Source organism: Arachis ipaensis, chromosome B03 (assembly GCF_000816755.2).
Source record: "Arachis ipaensis cultivar K30076 chromosome B03, Araip1.1, whole genome shotgun sequence".
In the NCBI taxonomy this organism is placed as follows: Eukaryota; Viridiplantae; Streptophyta; class Magnoliopsida; order Fabales; family Fabaceae; genus Arachis; species Arachis ipaensis.
The window spans coordinates 81,235,592-81,252,865 of record NC_029787.2 but is presented as its reverse complement, the minus strand read 5'-3'; the positions used below and the strand labels follow the sequence as shown (position 1 = coordinate 81,252,865).

Genomic DNA, 17,274 nt, shown 5'->3' with positions numbered 1-17,274 from the left:
ATAGAATTTACATTTCAAAATTTTTCAATAAACCATATATTCCTTATCTTATAGTTTTATGGTACTAGAACATATCCCTTTTAGTAAATCGTCAAAATAATTTTTACACTAATAAAGATAAAATAGGAAACTTACAAATTATGTATAACTATGATAGATCAAATTCAGAAACTTTTAAAATAAATATAAAAAATTCTATGCGGTAATATATAATGGACTAAAATCAATAAACTTATCCAAAACAAAAATGAAAATGGCCTTGTGAAAATATGTACTAAACCACGCTATAAAATTAATAGAATTAATCGATTAAATCTCACTAATATACATATTTTTTCAAATCATTTCATTCTTTTCATTTGCTTTATTTACAAGAATCCATGGATGGAGATAGAGTTAATGAAGCTTGTCCAAACAAGTTAGGATTGGACACCATTCACTTCTCTCACACGAATAGATCCAGCTCCTATCGCGCTAGGGTCGGGTCACGAGTCAAAGTCGGACACAGCGTTTTCCGTGTTGGTGAGACGTCGATCTCCTCAACCCGACACACCCCAGTACCTTGCGGGTCCTCTCTTCGAAAACGACCAAGGTCGGAGTCCCTACAGAGCTCGCCAGTTGAGAAGAATGGAGGCACGGTGGTGGAAGCATCGTCATGTCTTCCTGCAACCGTGAAGGAGGGTGTTACCGTGGCGGTTCCATTGGAGAAGGAAGGCGCATTGCCGGCTGTTACTGCGTCGGTAGGCGGGATTAAGGAGATATTCCATGGAGATCCAGCAAACCTGAAGGTCACGGGAGTCACTTCCGCTGGGCAAGCCTCGGTTTGAGGTTGGTGAAGCACTTTGATTTCCTTGTTTTATATTTTTATATTTTATATTATGGGTAGTTTAAATATAATAGCTTGGAATATTAGGGGTGCTTCTAATAAGTTAGCCCGGGTGAATTGTAAAGAGCTGGTTAGGAAATTTAAACCTGTAATTTTTATTGTGGTTGAAACTCACTGTCCTTTTCAACACTTGAAACTGTTCTGGGAAAGACTTGGTTATCACCCTATTGGTATAATGGAGGCGTCAGGACATAGGGGGGTATCTGGTTCCTTTCTGCAATACAGGGTGTTCACTGCAAATGGGTTGATGCTTTCTATCAGTGTGTTACAGTTGAGGTTCAGGTAAATAATGTGATTTGGAGGTGCAGTGGTATCTATGGTAGTCCTCAATTTAATACCAGAGTTCTGCTATGGGATTATCTTGTTACTCAGTCTTCGTCTTTCTGCGGGTCATGGATTGTTCTTGGTGATTTTAATGAAGTATTATTCTCTCATGAATCTAAGGGTTGCCTCTTCTCGAGTCGTCATGCAGATCGGCTTGCTGCCTCTCTAGGGGATAGTAATCTGTTTGACTTGAAGACTATTGGAAGACAGTTTTTTTGGTACAGAAAGGTTAAAAATGGTGTTGAGGTGGCGAAAAAACTTGACCGGGTTTGTATCAATAGTGGCTGGCTATCTCTCTTTCCAGAGGCTTACGCAGAAATTTTAAATAGGCTTCAGTCTGATCATTGTCCTATCCTAGTACGCTGTACAAGTCGTCCCCAACCGAAAAAGAATAGACCTTTTTGGTTTATTGCAGCTTGGGCAACTCATCTGGGGTACAGAGATATTGTGAACCAGTCATGGTAGGCTGGCTACAGAGAGATGCATGGCAAGCTTTTAGAAGTGCAGAAGAACTCTTTGGAGTTTAATTCTAAAGTGTTCGACAACATTTTCGTTAGGAAATGCAAATTGGAGAGACAGATTAATTTCCTTCAGAAGTGACTTGAAGTAATGGAAGATTTGTCTATGCGGCAAAAAGAAAAATAGCTGATTAAGGAATTTAATAACACGCTTGTGCAGGAGGAACTTCTATGGTTTCAAAAATCCAGAGAGCAGTGGGTAAAATTTGGGGATAGAAATACCAAGTTCTTTCATGTCCAGACTCTTGTATGGAGAAAGCATAATAAGATTCATGGTCTCTTTCTTCAAGATGGGGTGTGGGAAACGGACTCGGATGTCCTTAGAAGGGAAGCTGAATCCTTCTATAAACGCCTATTCTGCCAGTCGGAGGATGTAGAATTAGGTTGTCTTGGTGATGTGCCGCTGCCTTCCCTGAATGATGAAGCCTGTTGTAGCCTCACAGCGCCAGTTACTCTGGAAGAAGTTAAGTCGGCTGTTTTCAGTATGCATTCTCTTCAGGCACCGGGCCCTGATGGGTTTCAGGCTTTCTTCTTTAAAGAATACTGGAAGATTGTTAGTTTTGATGTTTGGACTATGGTTCATCATGCGTTCTCTGGTTTGGATATGGATCCAAGGATGATGGAAACTCTTGTGGTTCTTATTCTGAAGGTAGAAAACCCGGTTTCCATGAAGGATTTCCGACCAATTAGTCTCTGTAATGTGGTTTACAAAGTTATAACGAAGGTTCTAGTCAATAGACTTCGTCCCCATCTCAAAGAGATTATTGGGCCCCTTCAAGGAGGTTTATCCCGGGGAGAGGAACCCCAGACAACATCATTGTAGCACAAGAGGTTCTCCATTTCATAAAGAAGACAAAGTCAAATAAAGGCACCCTGGCCTTTAAGATTGATTTGGAGAAAGCGTACGATAGAGTGGATTGGGGATTTCTAAAACAAACCCTGGTGAGTTTTGGCTTTCCTCCTCCGACAGTCAATCTGATTATGTGTTGTGTCACTGCTTCCTCACTGTCTATCCTCTGGAATGGGGATAGATTAAATAGCTTTACTCCGAGCAGGAGTCTTAGGCAAGGAGATCCTATATCACCGTATCTGTTTGTGTTGTGTATGGAGAGATTGTCCTGTTCTATTAATCAGCAAGTTGATAAGGGCTTGTGGAAGCCGGTTGCGGTTTCTAGAGGGGGTCCAAGAATTTCTCATTTGATGTTTGCTGATGATTTGCTTCTTTTCTGTAAAGCTGAAAAACAGCAAGTTCAAACTGTAATGGTAGCTTTGGAAAATTTCTGCAGAGCCTCTGGGATGAAGGTTAATGTGAAAAAATCTAAAGCGCTTTGCTCCAGGAATGTTTCAGTGACAAGAAAAGAGATTTTCACTGGGGTCTCCTCCATCAGATTCGTCCAGAACTTGGGCAAGTATTTAGGGGTGAACCTTAATCACTCTCGGGTGACACGTGCAACTTTCAATGATGTTTTGGACAAGATTCGGGGAAGGCTAGCCAGCTGGAAAGGGAGATTGCTTAATAAGGCAGGCAGACTCTGTTTGCTCAACTCGGTAGTGACTGCGATTCCTACTTATCGCATGCAAGTATCTCTCTTCCCTAAAGGGGTAACTAATAAGATAGAATCCATGATGCGAAACTTTCTATGGAAGGGTCAAGCTGATGGTAGAGGCCTGAATCTAGTTAACTGGAAAGTGTTGGTCACTCCTAAGAAGTTTGGAGGTCTGGGAATTAGAGATCCTTTTTGTGCCAATATTGCTCTTCTTGGAAAACTAGTTTGGCAACTTTTTCACCATCCCGACAAGCTATGGGTTCAACTGTTGACGGAGAAATACCATTCTTCTAAGGATGATTGTTTTAGTCGGTCTCGAGGAAGGGGATCTTATGTTTGGAAGAGTATATGTCAAGCTTGGAATATCCTGAAGGAAGGTTTTAGTTGGTGCATTGGGGATTTGGAACAGAACTTTTGGTTTTCTAAATGGAGAAGAGAGGGGCGACTGTGTCAGGAGATGGATTATGTTCACATTTCTGATTCGGATCTCAGGATCTTGGACCTTTGGTCATCTGGACAGTGGAACCTTGAGAATATCTATTCTTCTCTGAATCAGTCTCTGCAGAGCAACATTAACTCTTACAACCCAGATGTTCAAGCTGGTTCAGAGGTCGGTTGGTGTTGGACTGGTGCGGCCTCAAAGGTTTATGATACTCATAGTGGTTATTTGTGGCTCAGTAAAAAGATGTTTAGTTGGGAGGATAGGGGTAATTGGCTTTAGCTTTGGCGTCAACATGTTCCGGAAAAGCACAAATTTTTGGCCTGGCTATGTCTTCGGGAGGCTCTTCCTACTGCTGCATTTTAGGAGGGGCATTTCGCACACGGATAGTTGTCCACGATGTTTCTCAGGTCAGGAATCGGTTTTACATTGTATTCGAGATTGTCCAAAAGCCCAACTTGTTTGGCAAGCTTTAGGGATCTCCGATCAACCAGTGGATTTGATGAGTTGGTTCTTACATAATAGCAAACAGTGCCCCTTTAGATTCTTTTCTGGTCTCTGGTGGATTTGGTGTTCGAGAAATAACGAGATCTTTCATCCTCACGAGCATTGGACCACAGACAAGGTGATTGGTATGGCTTTGTCCTTAGAAAAGGAGCTCCGAAATATTTTTAAGTTGCAACGACTATCTATCCCCTCAACCATTAGTGGCTCTTGGATTCCCCCTCAGTGGGTACCTTTAAGATTAATTGTGATGCTAGCTATCCTGGCAGTGGTGCTCGAGTTGGTTTTGCTTGTGTTAGCAGAGATTGGAAGGGAAGGTGGCAACGAGGCTGTCTGAGAACAATTGAGAGTCGTAGCATTTTGCAAGGAGAGTTGTTTGCTATTTGGAGAGGCTTTCTTTTAGAATGGGACTCGGGACAAAGAGACATTATATGTGAGACAGACTGTGTGGAGGCTTTTACTATTGTCAATAATTTACAAGATTGCTCTGGGTTTATTGATCCTTTGGTGTTAAAAATCCGAGATATCATGTCTTGGAAATGGCGTGCTGATCTTCGGTTGATCTTGAGAGATGCAAATACAGTAGCAGACATCATGACAAAGACTGCAATGAGGACTATTTCTCCCCAAGTGGAGCTTCCATTGCCTTGGAAGCAGTTTGAGAGTAGTATTCAGCGAGACTGCCTTTTTTAAGCAGTTTCTTGTTTTTTTTTTCTTTCTTAGTCTTTGTTTATTTTCTTTTAAGTCACCAAAAAAAACAAGTTAGGATTGATATCTAAACTGATCCTATTGAGATATCTTCCAAATTTTTTACATAATATTATTTTGTAATAATGTTTTTTTTTAACAAATATTAAGTGCTAATATAACTAATGATGTACGTATCTTATGATTTTTTTTTTCTTTTTCATATAATCACAATAACACAATATTATTTGAGCACCAAAAAATAATTATGAAAGAAGAAGAAGATAACACAATATTATTTGAGCACCAAAAAAAAAAAACAATTATGAAAGAAGAAGAAACTAAAGTGAGAGATAAAGTTCCACATTACCTATAAAATATAACAAATATTTTAATTTTAAAAATATAATAAGTTATTAATTTGTCNTTTATAATGAGACGTGTTCAATCATTTTTATCCTTTAATTTTATATTGTGATATTAAAAACTTTTTGTTTTTGTCATTCATCATATTTTAGTTCCCTCATAATTTTAAAAGTTTTCTTTTCTATTTATTTGGGCTTTTGATTCTATAAAATATGATATACATTTTGTAAAAACTAATTAATTGAAATATGAAACCTATTTTAATAAATCAATAAAGTTTTTTAAATACAAAAATTTATTGATAAAAATTATTTTTGAAAAAAAATAAAATATTTTAAAATGATTTTATCTCTTTAATAGGTGAACAATCCAAAATATAAAACATTGGATATATACCTCAAGCAAATGGAACAAATTGTTGATAATCTTCAAAAGATGTATTTCATCAAGCAAACGAATTTTTCTAGTGATTTACCTTAACCCATGATGTGTTTCTTCTACCCTATATTGCCAAATTTTCATGGTTCTTTTTTAGGATTTACTCAAATTTCACTTTCATGTACACCTCCTTCGATTCACATGCATAATATGCCTCCATACTCCTTCTCCCTTTATATCTTTTATTCTTGGCACACCACTAACAAATGCTATTATGGAAAAATTTGTAAGACCCAAAATTTTTGAAAAAAGGTTATCATGAGCCAATTTTAAATTTAGTATTTTTGTAGCTTTAATTTCAAAAATTCTTTATTAAACATAATTAAAGCAAGTTTCGATTAATTGAAGTTGAAATAAATTAAAATTATTATCCAATTCTATAATTATTGAATTATTTTCTATATTTAAATTATAAAGTTGGTAGTTGTGAAATAATAAGGATTTTATATGATTTGGACTAAATAATTAATATTTTAAAATATTAATACTACTATTTTGAAAAAATAAAGGATTTAATTATATTATTTCTAATTATTGGATTTGGACATTTTATTGAAAATAATTTGTAATATTGATGGACAAATAATATTTTTATATATTATTATTATTAGATTAAAATCTATTTCTAATTACTATATTAAGCCTATTTTTATTTGAAATTACGAAACTACCTTAAACCTAATTTTTACCTAAACTCTAATTCCTAAATTGGGAAAACCCTAACCCATTGACCAGTTCCCCAAACCCAGCAGCTGCACCCTACCCGGTTCCCTTTCACCCTCAGCAAACTCACCAAATGTGAAACCCATAGCTGCGCCGAAATCAAAGAAGGAAAGGAGAAGATGGCTGACGGGAAGGGGGAAAAGGGGAAGGAGGTCGCTGCCCAATCCGCGCCGCCATCGTCGCCCGTCCATGGAACCATGAGTCGCGCCTCTGTCACTGAGAGGAGGAGGGAGGAGGCGCGATGCTGGAGGAGCCGCACCCAGTCCTTGTCGCGCCGCGTCGCACACAGGAGGGGTCACCGGGGGAGAGCGGCGCTGAGGAGAAGGAGAGACTGCGCGACAATGAGGGAAGGGGACACAGGCCAGGGACGCGGGCCAGCGCGACCCGCTGCACCGCCGTGGATCCCTTGCCGTCGAGCTCAAAGGAGCAGGGGAGAACGACGTTGGGTTTGAGAGAGACAGAGGTGGTGTGGCGCAAGGAAGGAGGCGAGCTATTCGCGCCACCATTGCTGAGCCATAGCGCCGTCGCCGCTGGGTCTCTCACTGCTATGTGTCACTGTCCAAGGAGGAGAGAGAAGACCTGCGACTCCGGGATACACAGAGGAAGAAAACGCTGTTGTCCGCCACTACCGTTGCCAGAGGCTGTGCCGCTGTGCCTCTGGTTGCCAGAAAACGGTGTGGTTACTGCAGGAGGTCGCCGCCGGAGCTGCTGCTCTATTCTGCCATTCCTTTTCATCGCAGTAAGTCTCCTGCGCTTTGAAACTCAAACCGTAATCATTCTAATTATCTGCAGTTAAGGATTCGGATGAATATATGTTGTAAGGTTAATTTTATGGGGTTTCATGTCAAAAATTGAAGTTTGTTGCTGAGCCACTGGAGCTTCTGGCCACTATCAGAGCTACTGCCGGTTAAGTTCGGGGTGGCTGCTGCGCCGTCCCTTCTATTCCAGTATGTGTCTCTGTCTCGGAATCCTCGCCTTTAGTTTTCTGTTATGAGTTTTAAGATTTCCGCGATATTGACGTGTTAGGAATTGAGGTAGGCATCAAAGTAGTCCCTGAAGTTGTCCTCGAGGATCAAAGTAATCCCTGAAGTTAAAAATTTGTCTGGATCATCCCTGAAGTTGATCTCCGGTACTCATAGTGGTCCTTCCGGTGAATTTCGTCCACCTGGCGCAACCGGAAAGCTGAGCTGGCGTCGTTGGTGACATGTTAGCAGCCCAACGGCTAGCTGACGTGGCCTAGTAAACGTTTTGGAGTCAATTTGGTCCCTAGTTTCAGTTTAAAAACCCTAACCCCTAAATTGACTCTGTTCTCGTTTCTTCTCCGTCGCACACGCTTTTCTCGTCTTCTATCCGTTCCTCTCCATCGCACCAGAGGTGAGTCTTCAGTGTTGTCTTCATCATCGAACACCAGTGTTGATGGCTAGCGCAAGCAACGCAGCTGGGAGCTCCAACAATCCAAGATCATTTGAAAGCATCATGAGGAGGATGAATAGAAACAGAGATGCACGTCTGCCAGAATGGTGTGCATGCGGCGTGAGACCAGTGCTGCGATGGTCAGCGACGGATTCTAATCCAGCGAGACCATTCGTGGGTTGCCCAAACTACAACGTAAGTGCTTGATGCTGTTCCTTGTGGTAAATCTAGAGGTTGGTTGATTCACTTTCCTGGGTTTAGACTGCAGGTAAGAGGTGGTGTGGGTTGTTTCTTTGGGTGGATAAAATTCTGGAAGAAAATGCAGTGACATGTGATGGTAGAACAAGCTCCTCAAACGACAACGAAGAATGGAAGATGAAGATTGTTTGGAAACTTGGAAGACTAGAGTCTGAAGTTAGAGTTTTGAAAATGGGGGGAATTTTCTTGTTTACATGTATACTGCTGCTGCTGGTTACAGTTGTTGTGCTTGTCTTAAGATTGGATAGGCAGCAGAGTTAATTGTATTTAGCCAAAAACTAAGTGAAATGTGATATGCATATGTTGTTCTATTCATGTAATTTCACTTGTCATTTTGGTTGAAAAGAATGCAGATTAAACTGTTTTACATGACTGTCCAAGAGTAATTTGGAATCTGAATAAAGTAGAGGTTATATGTATAAATAACTCTACCTGCAGGACTAATGGAATCCTCTAATTTTTTTAATCGTAATGGCATATTAGAGAACAACAAAAAGAAAATATGGCACAGCTCAAGTTCAATGAGGCCATAATAATCCATAATCATATATTAATGCAGTAAACATATACAAAATAGGCAAGGAAGAGCCAGGGCAATATTGTGCAAGTCTGTCAGCAGTTCTCAACATATTGAGAACACAAGTTTTGAACAAAAAAAATCTCCAACACTTGGGTTCTAAATGCAGAAAGCACACTGCTTCATCAAAATAGTTAAACAAAAAAATGTTCTCCTAAACATAATAAACCTAGTCTTCATTTTTTGTTTCTTGGTGGTCTGAATCCAGGATTCGGAATAAACTTCATGAAGTTAAAAAGTCTTGTTACGGTCCCCTGTGATGCACCTTGCATAGGATGAGACGGAGGAAGAGTTGTGGGCTGAGTGGTTGCTGATGAGGTGGGAGCAGTTTGGGTGGTTGCTGCTTCAGAGTTGCTTCCTGGAGTTGTATTTTCTTGTTTGGATGACTTCCTCTTGGGAGGCAGTTTTGGTGGCCTCACAGGAGGAGGCAAGACCTATTAGTGAAGACATGTATAATAGTTAGTAATAGTGGAAAAGAACATGCACATAATAAGATTGAATGTGATTTAATTTTCTGAACCTCTTGAGAGTCATCGGTTTGTGACAATGGTGGTTGACTGGCTTCAAGTTGAATTTCGGTGGGGGGTTCTGGGACAACGCTGGCTTCACCACCATTAGCAGCTGGAGGTTGGACAGCAGCAGCAGCCACCTCATCAGCAGCTCTCTTTCTGCAGTTTTTCTTGGTGTGTCCCGATTCACCACAATAACGACAGTGACCTTTTTGATAGATTCTTTTCATCTTCTTGCTCTGCTTTTTACCCCCACTTGGCTCCTCATCTGCATCCTTTCTTCTTTTTTTCGTAAGTGGACCTGGTTTCTTTTTAAATTTAGGTGCTTCTGGTCTGTTATGTGGTGACTTTTTCTATAGGGCTTGACCTGGAATTGGGTTGATATGGAAGGCATATGTGTTATTATATGCCTCCATTGTCAACCACTGGTGACAAAACTCATCTGGTCTTCTAACCCTTGCCAATGCAGCACAAGCATGAACACACGGCATCCCTAAATAACATTATCATAAGTCCAAAGATTACCAATATTAAGCCAACAGTCAAGAAAAAAAAATAACAAAGGAAGAAACTAGTAAAAGTATCTCACCACTCAATTGCCAAAAACCACATGTGCAGAGCCTCTTTCCCAGATCAACAACCATGTTAGTCGGCCACCCGTGAACCTCGAATTTCTCGTACTCAGAGTCACCAGACTACATCGGGACCCAACTCTTTGACTCCTTCCTTATTTTTTCCAATCTACTGCGCTGTATAGGTGGTAGAATACCAGTGTTGGAATTAAGCTTCACTTTGTTCCTGGCGATTGACCTCATTGCATACAGTCTGACTTCCTCTAACAGTGTAATGATAGGTTTGGCTCTAGCATCTTTGATCCTTGAGTTGAAGACTTCACAAGCATTGTTGCAGATATTGTCTATTTTAGGTGCATTGCTGAAGAAAGCCCGGCTCCAAGAGTCTCTAGGCCACTTGTTCAAATACTCCCAAGCTTCCTTGTTAACCCTCTCAATCTTTTTTATACTCTCTAGGAACCCATCTTGGCTGGTGCACCTTGCACACTCCCATAGCAACCCTCTCAACTGGAGATCTTTCCACTGCTTATTGAAGTTCTTCCATAAGTGCCACACACAGAATCTGTAATGGACACCAGGAAAAACTTCCTTAACAGCATGGATTAGGCCCTGATTTCAAAAAAGAAAACAGTGACATACAAGTTATCGAGCATCAAACTGATCCCTTTAGTTTTATAAGTGACATCAATTTGGTCCCCTAAGTTTTATAAGTGACATCAACTTTGTCCCTTAAGTTTTATAAGTGACATCAATTTAGTCCCTGTTCGTTGTAGTACATATCAGTTCAATATATATATACCAGTTCATCCAGCAGTAGTCCATCTATCTAGGCAAAGCATTTGTACATTACAGTAAAATTATACAACAACACAGCAGTTCATTACAACACAGCAGTTCAGCAGTTCAGCTTATATGTAAAACAAAATTATACAACAACAAAACAACAAAAATATGGACCAGCCTATACAAATTATATCAGAGCAGCCTATACAAATTATGTACTCTATGCAATTACTCATGTTAATATCAGAGCAGCCTATACAAATTATACAACAATAAAATTTAAATAAAAAAATGGATAAAACGTACCTTCTGCATATCTGAAATGAAACAGAGTTTGTGTTGCTTATAATCTCCCAAGTCTTGACCACCATCAGATTCCTCATAACCTTCATCTTGGGCATCATCATATGTTCTCATGGACCCGAACCTAGGAATTGGTCCAAAAAAATGTGCATCATCCTCAGAGCCTGAGTCAGCACACACGGGACCATCATCCTCAACCATTACATCCCTCTTTTGTTTAGAAGTTTTCTTAGCTTTCCTGGTTCTCTCCTTCACATTTGTCTTTTTCTTACCTGCTAATCTCTCCACACCCACATCTTCCTCACTAGACACTAAATCACCATCAGGCCCATATGGTTCATCCTCCTCACAACCATCACTCGCTTCACTATCTGAGGAATCCTCTGAACTAGACAATGCAACATGTTCTGTTTGGGGCTGTTTTCCTTTACCATTACCTCTTACACTAGCTCCACTAGCAGCTGCTCTTGTTAATGGCCTCCTTCCACATGGTTTTGGTGCTGCAGATTTTACATTCCTAGTCCCTCTCCTTGGTACAGCAGACTTCTTGGTCTCTTTTAATTTCGACCATGGTTTAGGCATTTCAGTTGGTAGCGACATTTTTTTTGGGTGGGTTTTTCGGCTTCGTTTTACTGGGTTGAGTCACTGTTTTTGGGGGTGGATTGGGGTTTGGCATATGAGTTGCAGTGGGATGGTGGTGTATTTTTTTGCTGGTTTACTAACAGTAATTGAAATAGGTGGAAACTTTGTAGTTAAGTCTGGTTTTTCGGTGGGAATAGTGCTGTGAATTGGTGCAGAGGTTGTAGTAGATGCTGCTATGGTGGGAATTGGCTCTGCATTATCATTGGTGGTGGGGTTTGGGGTGGGATTCAAATCCTGTTTCACCAAGACCTCCTTCCCTTTAGATGAAACTGCCTCTGTTTCCTCAATGTAAAGAGGTTCTGAGACTCCATGTTCATAGTAAACATGAACAACCCCCTTGTTCTGCTGACCAAGGTAGCACATCTCCATCAGCTCCTTGTCATTTGTTAGAGCCCTTAGACCATTTTGCAACGGCCTATTAGGAACCAGCCACCATGTTTGAGTGACCTTGTCATATCCAAGATCCTTGTGGTAGTCTCGGACAAAGAAGACGTCCAGTTTGTCTGTATCAACTCCTGGCAACTCAGAGACATCTCCACCATTGTAAGTCACACCTCCATCATCTGTGATGAATGATCCTCCATGGTGAAATAGGATGGTAAGCAAATCATCACCCATCTGCAATTTAAAATTTTTTTTATCTTATATCAGCCTCCCTAAACTTCAACCACATTACCAACTTACTACCTCCATAACTAAAATTACAACAGCAGTAAACCCTTGGACAAAAAAACAAGTTTCCGTCTTAACAAAAACCCCCTTACTTAGCCTAGCCACTAAGAAACCTCCTCCTGATCAAACCCTAGCCAATACCCCAAAAGACAAGCATGCATTCTGATACAAAATACTCCAAGAAAACGTTTTTTCCCCTTGTGAAGAATAGATTAACAACAAAATTCAAAAAACAGAGCTTCACCACACATTTAAAACTTTTTTTGCGTATCTTTATCAGAGAAACCCATCTTCACAACTCTCTGTCTGATGCAGATGCGATCCTCTGGAGCTTACGTTCTCCACCCAAATACGCTCTGGTGAAGGCAACAACACTGGCGCCACTGAAAAGGGTAACGGAGAAGAAGAGACCTCTGCTTTGTGTTGTGTTTGTGTGTTTGAGTGTGGGAGACGAAATGTTAGTGAAACGTTGAGGGTGGGGATTTTTTTCGCATAAAACGACGACGTTTTATGTCTTTTTGGCGCCACCCAACAAACGACGTCGTTTTGGCCTGCTAACGTGTCACCAACGACGCCAGCTCAGCTTTTCGGTTGTGCCAGGTGGACGAAATTCACCGGAAGGACCACTATGAGTACTGGAGATCAACTTCAGGGATGATTCAGACAAATTTTTAACTTCATGGATTACTTTGATCCTCGAGGACAACTTCAGGGACCACTTTGATGCCTACCTCGTTAGGAATTAGTAACCCAACTGATATGTGGCGTTGAGGCCGTTTCTGCGATTGAGAAAAACAAGCGGAGCTAGGATTTTGGTTTTGATTTTGGATCGAGACGAAAGGATTCCTGTGACGCATTTGGGTTATGGTTTTGTGTATTGAGGTAGGGGCTGTTTTCCGAAAACTATGTTGTATATACTGGAAATTATTACATATGGATACTGATGTGCGACAATGTATGTTTGGTGATTGTATCAGTCTTATGTATTGTTTGGCTGTCTCAAATGATTATAAATGTTTGTTTGACTGGATTGTTGTGCGGCTTTGTGAAACGGAATGTTTTTGAAGTTGAACTTTTTTAAAGATTTGAGATTGAATTTAATCCGTTAGGAATCGATTTGAGTTGAGTTGATTTTATTGAAAATGTGAAAAATAGAATACCTTTTTGGATTCAGTCTGGTTTGCTTTAATTGATTCAGTTTTGATAAACGAATTGTTGCTGAACGGTTTCTTTAAAGTTTTGGAAATGAATTTAGTCGGTTGATAATGATTTGATTTTGAAACGATTCCCTTGAGATATGAAAATGAGTTGAATATTGGATTTAGTTGTTTTTGGACTGATTTTGGGTTTTGAACCGTTGATAAGGATTGTGGATTGGTTTGGATGGGACCCAGAAAGGGTGGCAGAGTCCAAGTTTTAGGGGAGGTGTTGCCAAAATTCTAGTAGAATCCGGGACTTTACTGAAACATTATTCAGAAACTTATGAGTTAAAGACTTCTACTATTTTATTTGAATTATTAAGAAAGGGACGACTTATGCTTTTGAAATGAATTATTAAAGAGAAAATTGTGATTTAGTCTTGTTTTTTAAGAAAAGTATTATATCCCCCTTGTGAACCAGTTATTTAGATGAAACTTGTGCTTTAAGGCTGTTTTAAACGTGAAAAAGGTTTGTCTTTGAATTGGACTTGAGGGTTTCAATTAGAGAAGTTTCAGTGACTTTGAAAGAACCTGAACGTCTATTGACAAGTTTCATTCTAAAATATTTTGGGAAAAGTTTTAAGTACTCTTTAAATTCTGAATTTTTGCAAGACTGAAACAATTTCTGGGCAGTTCGAAACGCTTTCAAATTTATCATGGGGAATTGAAGCTGGTTTCATTTAAGTGAAGGAAATGGCTTTGAAAAGAGTAATTGATTGCATGACTCGATTTGGCTTAGATCCTATTTTATTACTCAAATCAAGAAGCCAAGGTCTTAATGATTTTAAGTGAATTTGAGGAAAATGAGTTATGTTATTCTCCTCTAAGACTTGAGACTCAGCTGAGGAACCTTTGTTATAAAATTCCGTTGTTGGACGGATGATTTTGAATACTTCAAAATAAATACTTAACTTGCCATGTTTTTGGAAGTTTTGGAAAGATTATGCCGAGAGTGACTTTGTTTTTAAAAGGGAAACTTACTTTGAGTAAAAGGGGCTTATGAGCCTGAGATGATTTGAGAAATGAGAACTTTAAAGCCAAGGCTGAAAAGAGTTGAAATTTGATTTAAAAGTGAAGTGAATTGAGAAAAGTGATTTATGGCTTTGAATAATGATTTTATGAATTTGATGATGTTGGATGGTGGAAGTGCTATTTTGTTATGAGCCGGATGGCTGACTATGAGTCATGAATTTAAGCCGAATGGTTAAAATGAATGTTGATTTATGGCTGAGAATAAATGCATATATGCTGAGATATTGATATTGTGATTTTGCACTTCCAACTATCTGAGATACGAGTTTTCCTGGGTGAAAGTAGTGGCTAGCCACCACGTGCTCCAGGTGGAGACTCGATACTTTGCTGATCCTATGTCGTAAGTGTGGCTGGGCACTGTGAAAGTCCCGGATGAGCTCGCCCCCGTGAATATACACCAGTGAGGGTGTTGGATATGGATTATGATTATGATCACGATGATGATCGAGAATAACTCGAGTTGGGGATGCACGACAGAGGGACAGTCCAATGGTTAGCTACCAGGACTTGTCGGGTTTGCTATATAACCGACAGATGATATCATCAACCACTAGGACAGGCATGCATCATATGCATCTATGTGACATTGTTTGGGTATGCATATTGTACTTGGTTTTTCTTTGTGATTACTTGTGATTATCTGCTAATTGTTCTACTTGCAGTAACTACTTGTTTGTACTTGAACCTTCCTACTTGTGTTTGTGACTGGGATTCTGTTGGACCGTGGTGATTGGTTTTGGATTGGACTGTTTGGGCCTGGGGCCGTGGTTGTCTGGTTGATCATGATTTGGGCCGAAGGCCATGTTGGTTGGTGTTTCTGGTTTGGAAAAGTATGAAAGGATAATTTGGTTGAGCTTAGATAAACCTTTTGAAAGGCTTTTGAGTTTTTAAGAATTGAACAGTTCCTCTTTCAGAAAATATTTTAGATTTCTCTTTTATAATAAGCAGTTATTTTTGAAAAGATACATAAGGCGGTTGACAAACCCCAATTTGAGGGTTTATCTTGTGCTGATTTCAGGGGTTTTATCAATGATTCCACACACTTTCTATATGAAAATACAAGATTTTGCATTCCTTTCCTAGTTTTGCCTCATGAATGAAAACATGCTTATTTCGCACTAAAATAGATACATTTCTAATCTTCTCTTGATGCCATTCGATGCCGTGACTTGTAGCAATTGATCAATCCTCATAGATCTAGAATGCAACTTTGTAATTTTGGATTTCATCTCTATTTTGAGAATTCGATTTTCATTGCTACTCTTTGAGACTTGTTGTTAGATCTTTGTGTTGCAATACTCTCAATTCGACTTTTCTTCTCATTTTACTATGACTTTCCTTCTTGCTCATCACATGTTTGATAAAATGACAACACTAGCTATGGAGTAGAATTTTCACACTTGGCATAGGACATATGCTCGACTACTAGACGGGAAGGGTCCGATGAAGTTGCTATATGGTTGTTCGCTTTCCCTTTCTCTCTTGAGGACAAGGCCAAAGAATGGTTCTACACTCTCTCTAGTGAAGTTACCTCCGATTGGGACCTACTTAGAAGGGGGTTCTTGGATAAATTCTTGCCCCCGGAAAAAATGGATAGGCTAAGGAAGGAAATGTCTTGTATTGTGCAAGGTGAGACGGAACCACTCTATGAGTATTGGGAAGAAGGATCCCACTTTTGCAACAAAAGAATAGACGGCCTCATGAGAAAATATGGCATCATCCACAAAGTCGCCACGGCTTACCACCCTCAGACAAACGGCCAAGCCGAAGTCTCTAACCGGGAAATCAAGCATGTGTTAGAAAGGATTGTAAAGCCGAATAGGAAAGATTGGAGCATTAAACTCCCCGATGCACTGTGGGCCTATCGAACGGCTTACAAGACACCCATTGGCATGAGCCCCTTCCGGCTTGTATATGGTAAAGCATGTCACTTACCGGTGGAGATTGAACACAAAGCTTATTGGGACGTAAAGGAGTGTAATATGAGCTTGGGTGGGGCCGGAGTAGAGAGAAAGCTTCAATTGGTAGAATTAGAATGTTTGAGATTGGAAGCTTACGACAACTCTAGACTTTATAAGGAAAAATTGAAAGCCATCCACGACAAGAACATTAGGAGAAGGGAATTCGGACCCGGTGACCTAGTCCTTCTCTACAATTCAAGGTTGAGATTACTACCCGGAAAGCTTAGATCAAGATGGGATGGGCCCTACCAAGTGGAGAAAGTAGAACCTTATGGAGTCTACCACTTGCGCCACCCATCGAGCCCGAACATCTTCAAGGTAAACGGGCACCGTCTCAAATTGTATCATGGGGAGCAAAGAAAGAATGCCAAGGAATTTGAAGTGTTCCTCTTGAGGGAGCCAAGAACTAACGTCCAGGCCCCTCTTGAAGAAGACCAAGGGCCCCGTTGACGTTCTAGAGAAGTACAACCCTCCTAAGGATTCAAACAAGTTTCCCAACCGTTACTGCGAACTTGTTTACTCCAGAATGATTGAAAGGAATTACCATCCGGAACCCCTCCTAGTCTTACCGGCTCACCTCAGTCCGATTGTGATGCCACACATTGACCGGAGGCATTGGAGGTTCCTCTTGAGGCAACCAACGGAGGCCAATCTCTCATGGGTGGTGGAATTCTACTCCAACTTCCACTCACCTCATCTCACATCAATATTTGTGTGCCGAAAACAAGTGTCGGTCACAGTGGAAACCATCCGAGAAGTCCTTGGGATTGCACTGTCAACGGATGCATATGACGCCTACCAAGAAGTCTTGGCTACATGCGTTGACCGCGCATTCGATTGGAGCGCGATCCTCCGCGTCATTGCTTTACCCGACGCATATTGGATTCGGGGGACCATAAAGCGAAGACCCAAGGGTTTAGA

At 40.3% G+C, this 17,274-nt stretch overlaps 1 protein-coding gene across 1 annotated transcript; it reads left to right on the top strand.

Moving 5' to 3' along the window:
• On the top strand, window positions 16,285–16,803 carry LOC110269480. Its single transcript, XM_021117340.1, has one exon. The coding sequence runs from the start codon at window positions 16,285–16,287 to the stop codon at window positions 16,801–16,803; it is 519 nt and encodes a 172-aa protein (XP_020972999.1).